Genomic DNA, 13,097 nt, shown 5'->3' on the forward strand with positions numbered 1-13,097 from the left:
ACTATCTGGTGTACTACATCAAATGTATAACTCACTTACTCTTTAATACTTGTTTTACGTTTAAAATGGACTTACTCTTTAATACTTGTTTTACGTTTAAAATGGATGTAGGCTATGTAGCCATGTAAGTTTACTGGGTTAGTAATAGAGAGTGTAGCCTATGTAGCCATGTAAGTTTACTGGGTTAGTAATAGAGAGAAAATTTGTTGCTTTTTAGTTAAGGGTAGATAAATGGAAAGTAAGGGTGAAAAAGTAGTGTAATAAGTAAAAATTATACTGCAAAAAATTCTAGCTGTCCATGATCAACACTGTTTTGAGAGAGAATACAAGGTACTCAGTAGTTGATTTCAAAGAAAATATTGAAATAAAAATGAAAATTGATTATTTCTATGAAAAGCTAATCATTCATAAGCTACATACAGTAGTAGTAGCTTTGCTACATTTTGAGACGACACATTCTGGGATTTTGCTACATTTGCAAATGATCATATTTTTTTGTTACAACTTCCATTTCGACTATAGACCCCGAAACAAGAATCCATCTTCCTAACACTTGGCCAATAAGCCCGTCTTTGCTGAGGATCACAGCCCTAAGAGTCTACACTGATATAATGCACAGAATAAAGAATATGAAAGTAATATACAAACATGTTTCCCTAGGTAAGGTTTTATCTCTGTATTTGGTCAGGAGTGTGACTGCTTGTGGCCGATGACGAGGCTGTCCTGCCGTTTATCATCCCGTTATCAACGGGTGGAGACACTCCCCATTTGCCTTCGGCCTCAGTCGGCTCTATCACTTTTACAGTCCCATCACTCAACCCGACTGCAAATTGGAAGGCTTCCTGTGGATGGGCCGATGCCACTAGCGGATAAACCGCTTGACTCCTGTGACAATAGAGCAAAGATTGATAAATGAACGTTGCTAAATCCAGGAAAGGATATATGAAAAAAAGGAAGTCTAATTTGTGAATAGGTAAGAGTAAAATAGAATGCACAACTCTAGAAGGGAACTTTCTAGTAACTATGGTACAGTTTTACAGTAAAACAAAAACTCATAAGAACGCTACATGCAAATAACATGTTTTTACAATAAACAAAAACTCACAAGACCACCACAGGCATACAAGGAGCAAATTCATGTTTATATATGCCTCGTTTTTTGAGTCAGATATATCTCCAATAAACGAGTTATTGACTTCGTTGCGTGCATAAAATGGTCGAGCGTAAGACTACTTGTACAATAGTGTGTGTGTAAAGTTGTCTCACAAAAGTGTACTCGTGTCAAATAAAAAGAACACAGAAACTCAATTAACGACTTTTTTCTATAGTTGATGGAGAATTTCTTTATGAGATCGAAATGTAACACTTCAATAGAGTCAACTAAGCAACGGCGCTAAGTAGAGGTCATCATGGGCCTGGCTGAGCCATGTTTGAGTGGAGACACAAATACCTAAAGCAGCGACAAGGAAGACAGTTACATGTTCAACTTACCCATTTAACTGAGCTTGAGACAGGTACGCTGATGGGGCAATACGGCATCTAAGTTTTAAGGTTTCGGCGTCAAAGACCCCGATGTTGCCATCATAAAAGGTAGCAAAAATTATCATACTGTTGCACGAGTATATTGCGTAGGATATAGGAGCAGAAAGCAAATCTTGTGGAACCCACTGTTTCAGAAGTCCAAAAGGATTAGGATGAGGATTAAGAAAATGCTAAGTAAATATAGTAAAAAAATTAAAAAATAAAAATTGTACCTGTCGAATGCATTCCATCTTAGAAGCATCATATATTGCTAGTTGAGTTTCATGGATCACCAACAAACGGGTTTGATCCGAGTGAAACTGGACTCGAGTATCACCACTAGCTGCTTTTCCAGCAGGAAGCTGTATCATAATTGACTTTCTCTTCTCCCAGGTGTCGATGCTCCAAACACACAACTGCAAAAAAAAAAAAAAAAAAAAAAAAAAAAAAAAAAAAAAAAAAAAAAAAAGTACGGCAGAAAATTCAGCTTTTTATGTCAAAATTCTGATTTTATTTATCATAAAACCGTGAAATTCCTGGTTTTCATCTTCAAACTCAAGGGCAGAAAATTCTAAAGCTAAAACAGAGAAAAAGGAAACTTATACTCCATTAGTAATTCTATGATCTTCCCAGTTTTGTTTTGCACGTGATTCAAGGCAGGGGAGATTGACTTTCATAGTAAGGGCTGGGGAGGTCGTCGGATTCGAAAGTCAGGTATGGGGAAGAAGGTTTTGACGATGTTGGTAACGAAGGTCAACTATTGTACATTTGTACCGACAGAGAGCGTCCCTGATGGTGAGTATGATGGCCGGAACTCGGAAGTTGGGTTGGGAAGGTTGGAGGTGGTGGGAGGGGTTGTGAGTGGTAGATAGGAGAGACGAGTGTGAGTTGGTCTTAATAGGGTTTAAATTATTAATTAGGTTATGTTAAATGATTAATAATGTACTGTGAGATTTTAAGTAGTGTTTAACAGCATTTTTAGTAATTGTGAAAGGGTTATTGAAAAAATATTGTGAAAGAACTTGCCTAATATGAAAGTAAAGAAATGAGGTAATAACAGAAGATCACAACATTAAAGAGGGAGGAAGAAATCTAAACTGTGAAAACCTATGCTACTCCAGCTCTTCATATTATCTGGCCTACCCATGTTGCCATGTCCAACACTTGACACTTGACACTTGACATGGGTTTATAAACTTGTAACAGTAGTCACTCCATTTTAAGCCAAAAGCAAGTGGATTTATATGTCCTAGTCCAACATTTGAACACACATGTTGGATACTCTGAACAAGTTTGAGTAACATAGGTAAAAACCTAGGGAGAATTTATAAGCCAATTCCATAGTTCAAATTCAAATATTCAAGTAAATCACATAAGCAAGCATGCATTATATTTCAAGTGATGACAAAGGAGCCTTACTTGAGCATCAGCACCAGAAGACACTAGGATGTTCAGACTGGTTGAAAAGGCTAACCCGCTTATGCGTTTCACGTGACCTTTCAATTTAGATTTCACCTACACAAAATATAAAATAAAAAAGTTTCAGACACAAATTTCAAAATTTATATAACAAAAAGACAACATCTCTAAATTTTTTTAGAGGGAGAAACCTCCCTAAAAGAAAAAACAAACTCAGCAAACTTTGGGTTTTGAATGTCTCGAATCCATTTCTTGGCTTCTTTACCCAACTAGCCCTTCATTACTTTAGAAATTTCTTCATTTATTGTTCTTGATTTTTTACCTTCTTTAAGATTAGACTCTTTTTGCTCTCCATTTTAGCCTAGGAGAGCTCTCTTGAGAAATGAAGGTGAAATCAAGAAAGTAAATGAAATTTCTTGAGTTTTTTTTTTTTTTTTTGAGAAAGAAATTTCTTGAGTTTTATTATAGCTGAACACTAGTATTTTTGGAAGATTGGGAAGATCTAAAAACCCATATATCTTCCATAGTTTTTAGACTTTTGTTTAATTGTGATACACCGTTTTTATGTGTTTTCTAGCAAAAATCAGTTGTTGAATATATTTAGATGGCTAATTTTTGAGATAAGTTGCGAAAATCCTGCCTTATGTTATCCTTAATTGAGAATTTGGTTTGGTCTACAAACCTTATCCCCCTTTCTATGAAGATTTATGTCTTGCATTTTGTAAGATTGGAAACTCTGGTTCTTTAGTTTTTTTCTACCCTCTTCTTCTTGTTGGATTTTCTTTCTTTTGGGCTTTGTTTGTTTTAGACATTATTTGTTTGAGTCTTTCTCTTCGCCCTCCCATTTTGGCGTTTTACGATTTCGATGGTATATTGAAAGTTTTCTACTTTCACTTCCCTCTCACATCCGCGAGGATGTTATAGGTTGATTTTGATTGACCTAGTTTCTTTACCTTATCAAAAAAAAAAAATATATATATATATAACAAAAAGAGTCAAATGAAATCTAGAACTCCAAGTGCAAACCTCGTCTACTCTAACATTATAAATGTGAATTGTTGAGTCTTCCATTCCAATGGCGATAATATTGTTGTCCTGGGGATGGAATGCCAGAAATGTTGAGGCAGGCGGTGGGGGCATAAATGTTGCCATTACCTGGTTACACAAACCCAGTCATTTGTTAATCATGAACGTACCAATAAAGAATTTCAACTTATTGTATTTTATAATTAGTCAAGTTTGTGATGAGTTTGCACAAAGCGACAAGTACTGATACCTTGAATGTCATCATGTTAAACAATGAAACTTTTCCCCCAGCAGCTGACATGACATAGGAGTCATTCTTTGAAAGTGCAATACATGGTACAGCTTCTTCCATGTTAACACCTGAGACTTCATTGGTCATAAGAAGACCACTGTTTGGCTGCCAATGCTGAGGAACAACGCTGGCAGTGGCCTTTTGACACTCAACAATAATAGAAACAGTTCAATATAAAAAAATTAAACAAATTTCAAATACTAAAAAACCTTAAATGAGACGGTCTCACATGTGAGACCAGTGCATTAAGGGCATTAAAAATATAATGAGGAATACATAACGCGTAATACTTTGGTTGGTCTAAAATCTGAGAAACCGTCTCATACAAGACTTGCGGTTTAGGAGTTATGGTAAAAATCCTTGCAACTCATTACCTTTCCACCAGGATTCTGCTCATTTCGACTCCACTTCCATAATTTTTGGATACCGTTGGAACCAAGGGCCAAAATTCCGACGCCATTATTAGTGTACAGAAGTCGGGCAACCTGGAGCCACAAGACAGTCGGGAATTAAAAAATATGTATATGGTCTAACACCGGATTGCATAGTGTCATTCGACAAACCTTGCTGAAACTATCTGTACTTTCTGGTAATGTCACCATCCTGCACTGGACAGGCTCCGTGATCTCGGACAACTGCCATGGTTTAATTTTATTCTCGGGTGCCTCTTCCACCACTCTAGCCTTTTCTGCGCTTCTTGGAATCATATCAGCCCCATTCTGAACGGACGTGAGCTACAGTCAGGAGTCTTTTTTGAAGATACTTATATTACGTGATTACATCTATAAGATTGTCCACTGTGTAATGAAAAGGTGTATTTAGGGAAAGAAATTTTGACACTTAAATGTCATCTGGAGTTCTGAATTCTTTTAATAAATACATACTCCCTCTGTATTGAACTAAACTCCACGTCTCATTGGCCACTAGAATTAAGGAGCACAATAATATAGATGGAAAATGCAAGGTGGAGAATTAGGTGGGTCCCAAAATACAATGATCACATATAAGTAAATAACATACAAAAAGAAAAGATTTAAATCTAGTAAGTTTGCAGTCAACCTAGAAAGGAAAGTATGAACTTTTTGTCAAAGGTAGTGTAATGCTAGATTCAAATAAAAAAGGACAAAGGAATCGAGAGTCTTTACTCATAAAGAGTTTCACAGGGTTAAAAATTGACAACATTTGGCCGACCGTAAGTCTTTCTTAAAAGCATTGAATATGTAAAAATGAACCACTTGCATATTTCCAAAATCAGTGAATACCATTGCTAACTGGGGATATAAGTTAGTTTAGAGCTGTTTCCCACTTACAATGGTCTTACATAAGAATTTGTATTTGGTCAAAGGAGCTAGTTAGAACTCGAAAGTACAGGCAGAAAATGAAATCTCACCTTATTAGCGGCAGCCTCAATAGGTGTTCTCAGTGCTTCAAATGACGGGGCTTCTACTGTTCTCAATGATCTGAGACCAGAAGCCGTTGCAAGTATTTTGATTCCATTATCAGCGGTGGAGACAGCAAGAAGGTTTCCTTCCTTGTTGAACCTCAAACGGGGATGACTCTGAATTGCATTGCATCAGGGAAGAAATAAGTAAACATCTCTTACAGATTTTCAACCTTCTTACTCCTTAAGAGAGGTATTACTTTCGTGTATCATCAGCGAAGTAAAATGTCAAATATACACTTACCGGAAGCCCTCCATCAGCATCTGTATGAGAGAGAAGATTGACATTATCCATGTCCCAAAACTTAATTTGATGATCCTCCCCTACGGCCAGAAAATGATTTTGTGTCGAATCGAATTGCACAACTCCGTTTGTTTTTCTCCTAAATCCACTATATGTTCTCTTTATTGCCCCTTCACTTTCATTCCACTCAACCAAGTAAGATTCTCCCTCCTTGCTTGTTCCACAGGAAAACAATCTGTAAATGCAATCTAGTTAGATTCACAAAGGTCATGTGTCAAATACTACCTCCATAGGTTTTGCAACATTGATCATTTATTTCTTTAAATATTTAGATATACAATGGGAGGTTATTCATGTTTGATTCACCAAAATTACGGCTACATTACGGAGTACTATTTTAAGAAAGTTGTACATATTGTACTGTGAGAGAATATCCATCAAATTTGACATCGTTTACCCATCAAAGTCAAATAGGGATAAAAATGGGATGGAGGAGGTAATAATAGTTAGATAGCAATGGACATGAAACATGAAAGCCTTCTTGCAAGGCAAGTCAGTCACTAACATACCTACTACCATCAGCACTGTAAAGCATTGTAGTACACCAGTGTCCAGGAGCATCATAGTCAACTTTAGAGCCCGTATTATCATATAACCAAGCCTTAATCTTCCCATCAAATGCAGTTGAAAAGATGAACTGCAAAGAAACAAATCATAAGAAAATGATGTCACTGCCCAGGATAGTACCTCTACCAGTACCAGAGGTCCATATTAACACAGTTTTTTATCGATAATGACGGCTGAAGACCAAAATGCAACAGATGTTCATAACATATGCACTTTTGTCCTTAAAACGCTAGTTTCAATCTAAAGAAGCAGAAGCAGTATGACACTACAACCGTTGATAATGTGTAGTATGTACCTGGATATTCTCCTTGTGATGAGGGCATATAGAGTACACAGGTGCTTCATGACCTTCAAGATTGTATATTTTTCTGCCTGATAGATCCCATACCTGTTTCGTGACAAAACTTGGTTAAAATGGCAGAGTATGCAAGCGTGGATCCGTGTACAACAGTACAGTGTTGGCGCATAGTAAAAAAAGTGCATTTTGGCCAAATTTTATGTTGCAAAAAATGTAATCCCTACAGTTTTCTATGAAATTAAATTGGAGATTTTCCATACTACCCAGTATATATAATCAAGCATGTGCCACTAAGAGAATGATAGAGTTTACAACTAGAGGTTTCTATCTTGTTACCTTTATAAGCTTATCATCTCCACATGTTAGGATGCATAGTTGCTTGTTCGGGTAAGCAAAAGCTAAATCATTCACTCCACCTATATGGGCATCAATCTGCATGATATGAAATTAGAGGAGAATTTGATATTCAATGTTCAACTTCCAAGTACACAAGCAGCACTCAATTCGCTCACCTCCAACTGTTGTCGAAGATCATTAGGTCCAGAATAAGCATACAGATGAATCAAGTGCTTTGTAAATGCAGCTCCTACAACAGTGAATAAGTACTGTTAAGTAATTCACTAGCTACCAGACCAAATAGGAACATTAATCAAATAGCAAACATACATACCCACGTATGCTCCGTCTGGACTCCATGCAACACGACTAACTGATACTACATCTTTGACAAAAGCAGCCTGTAGAACTTCAAATTATAAGATTTGAAAAAAGTAATTGTTCCTGTTTCAATCAGGGACACCAGCATACACATCTCTTCATACTCTACACAACTTCCTAAAACCTTCTTTTCGTCCATTGCTTTCAATTACTTTTGTTTACATTTTTTTATTGAACTTCTTATTAAAACAAAACCAGTTTAATAACTTATTTTTCAGTATATTTATAACAACCCGACCCGCCACCGTCGTAACATAACCCCAATAAGATGGGATGTATACCTTTGGGCCTATTATTTGTCCTCACTTAAGCCCAAAAGCACAAGTGGTGGGTGGAATCCTTTATAAACATATCACAAGCCACTTATTTTCCCGATGTGGGACAACTTAATCTCATAACCTCATGTGGTGTTACAATATTGACTTCTTTTTTTGATTTTTTTCTCTTATTTCTTTATCATATTACTCTCTTCAACAGTTTCAAATGAAAATAAATCAATTTTTGGACTAAAGCTTAATCGTTGTTGCACTATTCACACCTTCCTGAGTCCAGACAGATTTTTAGGGCAAATAATATATACCTGAAATTGTAAAGTACAAGAAGCCATGTCCCATATCTTGAATGGCTTTGATACCAATTTCTCACGCATTGAAACCTCCCAAAGGGTTATTTCAGCACTTGCAGAACCAACTAATGAAACATCATGATTACCATCAGATCCAACTAAAACCAAAATGCCACAATAATGGAACTGCCGGATATAGTCTATTAACGTACCAATAAGAAGTGTATGATGAGTGGGATGAAAATCCATGCTTGTGACTGCAGATCCTTGATGCAAACTGAAAGCTACAGTTCTTGGGAGATCCTCTAACGACCATGAAGGTTGATGGCGGGGAGTAGGATATGTGACCTAGACACAGCAATAGTTGAGCAAAGATCAATAAGAAGTGCATGGTCAAACTCACATGAACAATCCAAATATTGAACCAATAACACAATTATTACCTCCTCAACAGATTGAGCAGGGCGCAGGCGTTTCATCAGCTGTTCATGATCAGGATTCTGATAGTCAACCAATCCAAGAGTTCCAGGAGGTGTTCTTGGGCGTTTCAGGATAGGGACTACCCAAACAAATAACGCAACAGGAAAAGAGCCAAAAATCAGAAATCAAGCCAACTGACATGTAGCACAAGACACAAATACAATACTATCACAGCCAAAGCTTCTGGAGCACTATGAAATTCTAGCAATATTCGTGCAGAGATTTCTCCAACATTCTCCAAAAACAAAACAAAAATCCAATTCTCTCCAAATAAAAAAAAAATTAATCTCAACCATTTTCTATGGAACATGGTTTTTTATTTAAAAAAGAGAAAAAAGTAAACAAGCACGGAAGCTTTGTATGGAAAGAATTTCTCAAAATTTTCAAAAAAATTAGTCAACTCTCTCGGTCTCTCCAACCAATCAGAGACTTTAAGGCTGCCACTTATGTTGTTCGGAATCTTCAATATTACCTCGCGTGCCAGCAACGGTCTGACATGGGTAGGATGCTCAGACATTTCATTTTAAACCGAAACTTAATTATTTGTCATAAAATAGCCGACACTCCCGTGTCAGACACTTCTAACGAGTCCGAGCAACACAGACTGCCACCACTTTCCATGGTAAAAAATAAAGGAAAGAAAGAAACGAAAAACACAAGCCAACCTTGATTAGGAGGAACAGGAATGGATGACGCAGTCACAACTGCTGCTTGAACAGAGGTGGACGCGGCAGCATTCATCCAACTAGCCAAAGCATTAGCATTAGCATTAGCAGCAGCTGCTGCTGCAGGTTGAAAAGGCTGCACAGGGAATAAGACCATACCGATGAGGATTTAAACGACACTAATATATTTGACACACATCAAGAAGACCCAAATTCGAGGGGGGAATCTATCAACATACCCCATGAGCTCCAAGCTGAGTGTAAGTTGCAGGCTTTGCAGCAACAGCAGCAACTGGAAGATTTACAGGTGCAGGGGCAACAGCACCATTTGGCGGTGTGCACGAATGATCAGTAAACAATGTCTTAATGTCTGGGTTTGGCCTAGGATTCTTACAAAGCTGATGCTGCCAATTCAAACTAGATAAAAGGCTGATTAGCAAAAACAATTGTGACAAACAAATGGGGATGGGAGAGGCTGGCCTCAAGGAAAAAAATTTACTCCACCAATATTTGGGAGCGACAATCTATCACTTTTACCTTTGATTGATTAGTGTGCGCAATCTTGAAGACCTCAACGTAGGAAATACCAGCTTGTCACGGAAAAGTGGGTTTGCCTCGATCAGCTTTTTAAGCTCCACCAACATGATATTACGAGCTGTTTTAGTGTCGCCATATTTAGAAAGCTGTTCATTTTCCCTGCATATCCAAGAAACAGCTTTTACTGTGAGGAAATATTCAAGCGATCTCGAAAGATACATATATAGCAAATTACAGGGCCTCAGACAAGATACGTTCAGCAGAGTGAATGAACCCACTGATTCCGAAGAACGCTGATTTGGTGAGTTGACAGGACAAAAGTAGTACTTCCTACATAAATGTGCACTCCATGGAACATATCAAATAGTCACAACGTGATCTAACATAATTCCATATCGATCAATGTTTAGACAAAAATGAGATATTTTGATTTTGACAAAGCTGCCACGTCACATTATACCACCACAAAACAGTTACTGCACCGACTTAATGAATATAAGACAATTCCCAAGTATGGCACTGCAAATTTCCAATTGACGTGGACTATTAAATGGTCTCATGGTTAACTCTGTACTTTAGAGTATGAAAATGAATAATAGAGTGCCTATTCGTAAGGTTGATAAACACACCTGAAATTAGTAAGAGTTAACAGCTGTGTAATCTCTTTGTACAGGTCCTCATTGAATGTCGAAAATACTTTCAAGTCACCGACAAGTATCTCAACAGCCTTGGCCTTATCTTGCCTAACAAAATCAAGTAAACCAACCGTTAAACCCCTGCTAATGCCAGCAGATATACATACAGTTACAACCATAAATCACATTAAACAAAGACAAAGAAGTGAACCATACTTATCAAGCGCTTCGAGATACTTCTGTTTCCTAATCTCAAAAAATATCTTCATGGAGTATCTGTTGTCGTCCACTTTGGTAAACCCGATTAGATACTTTTCAACTTCATCCCATTCTCCAGCTTGTACTTTCTCCTCAAAGTACTTCATGTTGAAGAAAAATCCTGATTCTTGCTCCAACCTACCCAACAGCCCAACACCGATAACATCACAATCAAATTACAACTACACATTGTTATATTCACAATCAAATCACAATACCTCTTTATAAAACACCTTCATACTCTAATTCTATTTAAAAGTATAAGATGCTTAACAGTTCCTCAATCACCATTTCACCCGACGACAGCTCACAAAACCACTTTCGACATCAAAGGCTAACCCATCACAAGACATAATTTAAGCATAAAATGAAACACAAATCCCAAGCATAAAGAATCTATAACTAACTGTACAAGATAGTCTGACATGTGCAACAACCAAATCCTGATGAGCTACTCATAATTAATCAATTACAGCTATAACGGGTCGATATTGGTCTCACTTGTAAAACCGTCTCCTATAAATTATTTTGGAACATCCAAGGTACTAAACCTTTCATGCAGTCATCATAAATAAACACAAATTCTCATTTAACACGGTACTATCCGTATTAAGCTTAAGACGGGTCAAGTAACAAATCAATAAAAACGCACACGTCCATTCAAATCAAATCACAAATAACATTAGTTAATAACAATACAAATCAAAACAGAGAGAGCAAAATAATAAGCAATTAAAGCAAACATACTTATGAACAGACTCCTTAAACTTCTCTTCTTCAAGGAATTGAAGTATCAAAAACACCAATTCTCTGCTTAATGACGACATTTTCTGTCCTCCACAAATAAAATCCAGCACAACTTTATTTATATTAAATCAAATCAAATTCAATTAAATTACCCTCCAAATCACCAGATCACCCCCAAAAATATACTTTAAAATAAATAAAAACAAAACCCTTATCAAGCCATAAATTAACAAATCTTATCTAAAAGAGTAAGAAGAGGAATTGTAAGGCTTATGAATAAAAGAGGGTAAAAAGGGGGAAAAATGAGGCACAAAAAACGAGGAATTCTAGGGTTTGAAAGAGAGAGAGAAAAAGATGTAGAAGAAGATAAAGGTGGTGGGTGTGTGTGTATGCCAAAGGAAGAAAGATAGAGAAGCAAGTGTGCTTTTTATAATGTTGATATAAGGGGAAATGATAAGTTAGTTTGGTTATAGTGATAAGTTCGTTAGGTGATTAGATAAGTACATTGGGTTATCATTGCGTGTGATGTTAGAAAGCATTTTATGGATTCCAAATAAGTAGGTTAAATGGAGTTGAATGTTCGTTTTTGACGTCCATTCTTTTTTTGACTGGTATTGTTTCGCGATAATTTGAGGGTTTCTCGGCGTAATATCATATCATTTCATATGTTCATATATACGTAGATGCTTTAATGATTAGTGTACTCGTGACTTCGTGAGACGTGAGTTGGTTATTTGTTACGGGGTAGGCGGTAGGGACGTTTATAGGAAGAAGTATATTGATTACTTTTCCGAGTCTTATTTTGATCAATCAATTTTGCTTGACAAGGGTGATATTCGTTTTAAGTTTAAGATGGATTGGAATCATTGGATATTACCATATATATAATATATATGTCAAAATGGTAATGAGAGTAAGTCATGTGTAATTTGCGTGTAGGAGTTACATCGATAATAGTAGCCTAAAATTGGAAGTGACGCTTTCAATTAAAAAAATAAAAAATCTTGACTTTTTGGTGCAAATTTTCAAATAAACAATTGACTAATTTATAGGGTTATTTAATGACAATAATCCAATTTAAGTCTCCTCTTCCTCATTTAATCCAACCTATTGATTATCTCATATTAATCTGATCTTTCTTATCATTTAACTTATTTTGATACTTTGGAAGTGCAACCTGTTAAACAGGTTACCTTTTGTGTGTTAAACCTGTTAAATAACTTATTTTGTCCCTTAGCTTCTTACTATCCAACCCGCCAACACCACAACCACCATCATCCAATTGCCGCCACCACCACCACCCACCATATCTACCTATTGTCGCCGCCGACATCACCATAGCTACCCTCCTACACCTCACCTTCGTCCACCACGCACTACAACCAGGGGCGGACCCACCTAGTAGCAAGGGGTGGCGTCCGCTACCCCAAACGTAAAAAAAATGGTTTACAAGACGATTTTTGCTACCTAAATTATTGTTAAACAGTAGATAAGTAGATATTATTCTAGTAAATCTCCATTAAACATCTTCTGGTTCAGTGGTAAAGGCTTTGGTTTTTCACAAGTTGACCCGGGTTCGAATCTCCTTACATGCATATAAATAAAGAGTAATTTTTTTTTGCTAC

The 13,097-nt window shown here is 36.7% G+C and overlaps 1 protein-coding gene across 1 annotated transcript; it reads right to left on the bottom strand.

The window, feature by feature from the left end:
- Positions 1-359: 359 nt before the first annotated feature.
- Positions 360-11,984, bottom strand: LOC141600397 (topless-related protein 3-like). Its single transcript, XM_074420633.1, has 24 exons — positions 11,473-11,984; positions 10,684-10,863; positions 10,462-10,575; positions 9,833-9,991; positions 9,535-9,712; positions 9,296-9,431; positions 8,594-8,709; positions 8,363-8,498; positions 8,166-8,275; positions 7,539-7,605; positions 7,381-7,454; positions 7,205-7,300; positions 6,866-6,958; positions 6,513-6,640; positions 5,944-6,178; positions 5,649-5,816; positions 4,822-4,977; positions 4,633-4,743; positions 4,217-4,396; positions 3,967-4,095; positions 2,941-3,036; positions 1,755-1,937; positions 1,492-1,667; positions 360-885 (listed from the first exon to the last, which is right to left on the bottom strand). The coding sequence occupies exons 1-24, from the start codon at positions 11,550-11,552 to the stop codon at positions 669-671; spliced, it is 3,318 nt and encodes a 1,105-aa protein (XP_074276734.1). The 5' UTR covers positions 11,553-11,984; the 3' UTR covers positions 360-668.
- Between the last annotated feature and the right edge of the window lie 1,113 nt (positions 11,985-13,097).

Source organism: Silene latifolia, chromosome 9 (assembly GCF_048544455.1).
Source record: "Silene latifolia isolate original U9 population chromosome 9, ASM4854445v1, whole genome shotgun sequence".
Classification (NCBI taxonomy): domain Eukaryota; kingdom Viridiplantae; phylum Streptophyta; class Magnoliopsida; order Caryophyllales; family Caryophyllaceae; genus Silene; species Silene latifolia.

What these genes read in the sequence shown, in the direction of transcription:
- LOC141600397 (XM_074420633.1), bottom strand. Translation starts at nt 11,552, where the DNA reads ATGTCGTCATTAAGCAGAGAATTGGTGTTTTTGATACTTCAATTCCTT. An exon ending in ATCTTCGACAACAGTTGGAG is followed by an intron (nt 7,301 to 7,380) that starts GTGAGCGAATTG and finishes CATATCATGCAG; the next exon opens with ATTGATGCCCATATAGGTGG. An exon ending in CTTCTGGTGCTGATGCTCAA is followed by an intron (nt 1,938 to 2,940) that starts GTAAGGCTCCTT and finishes TTTTTTTTGCAG; the next exon opens with TTGTGTGTTTGGAGCATCGA.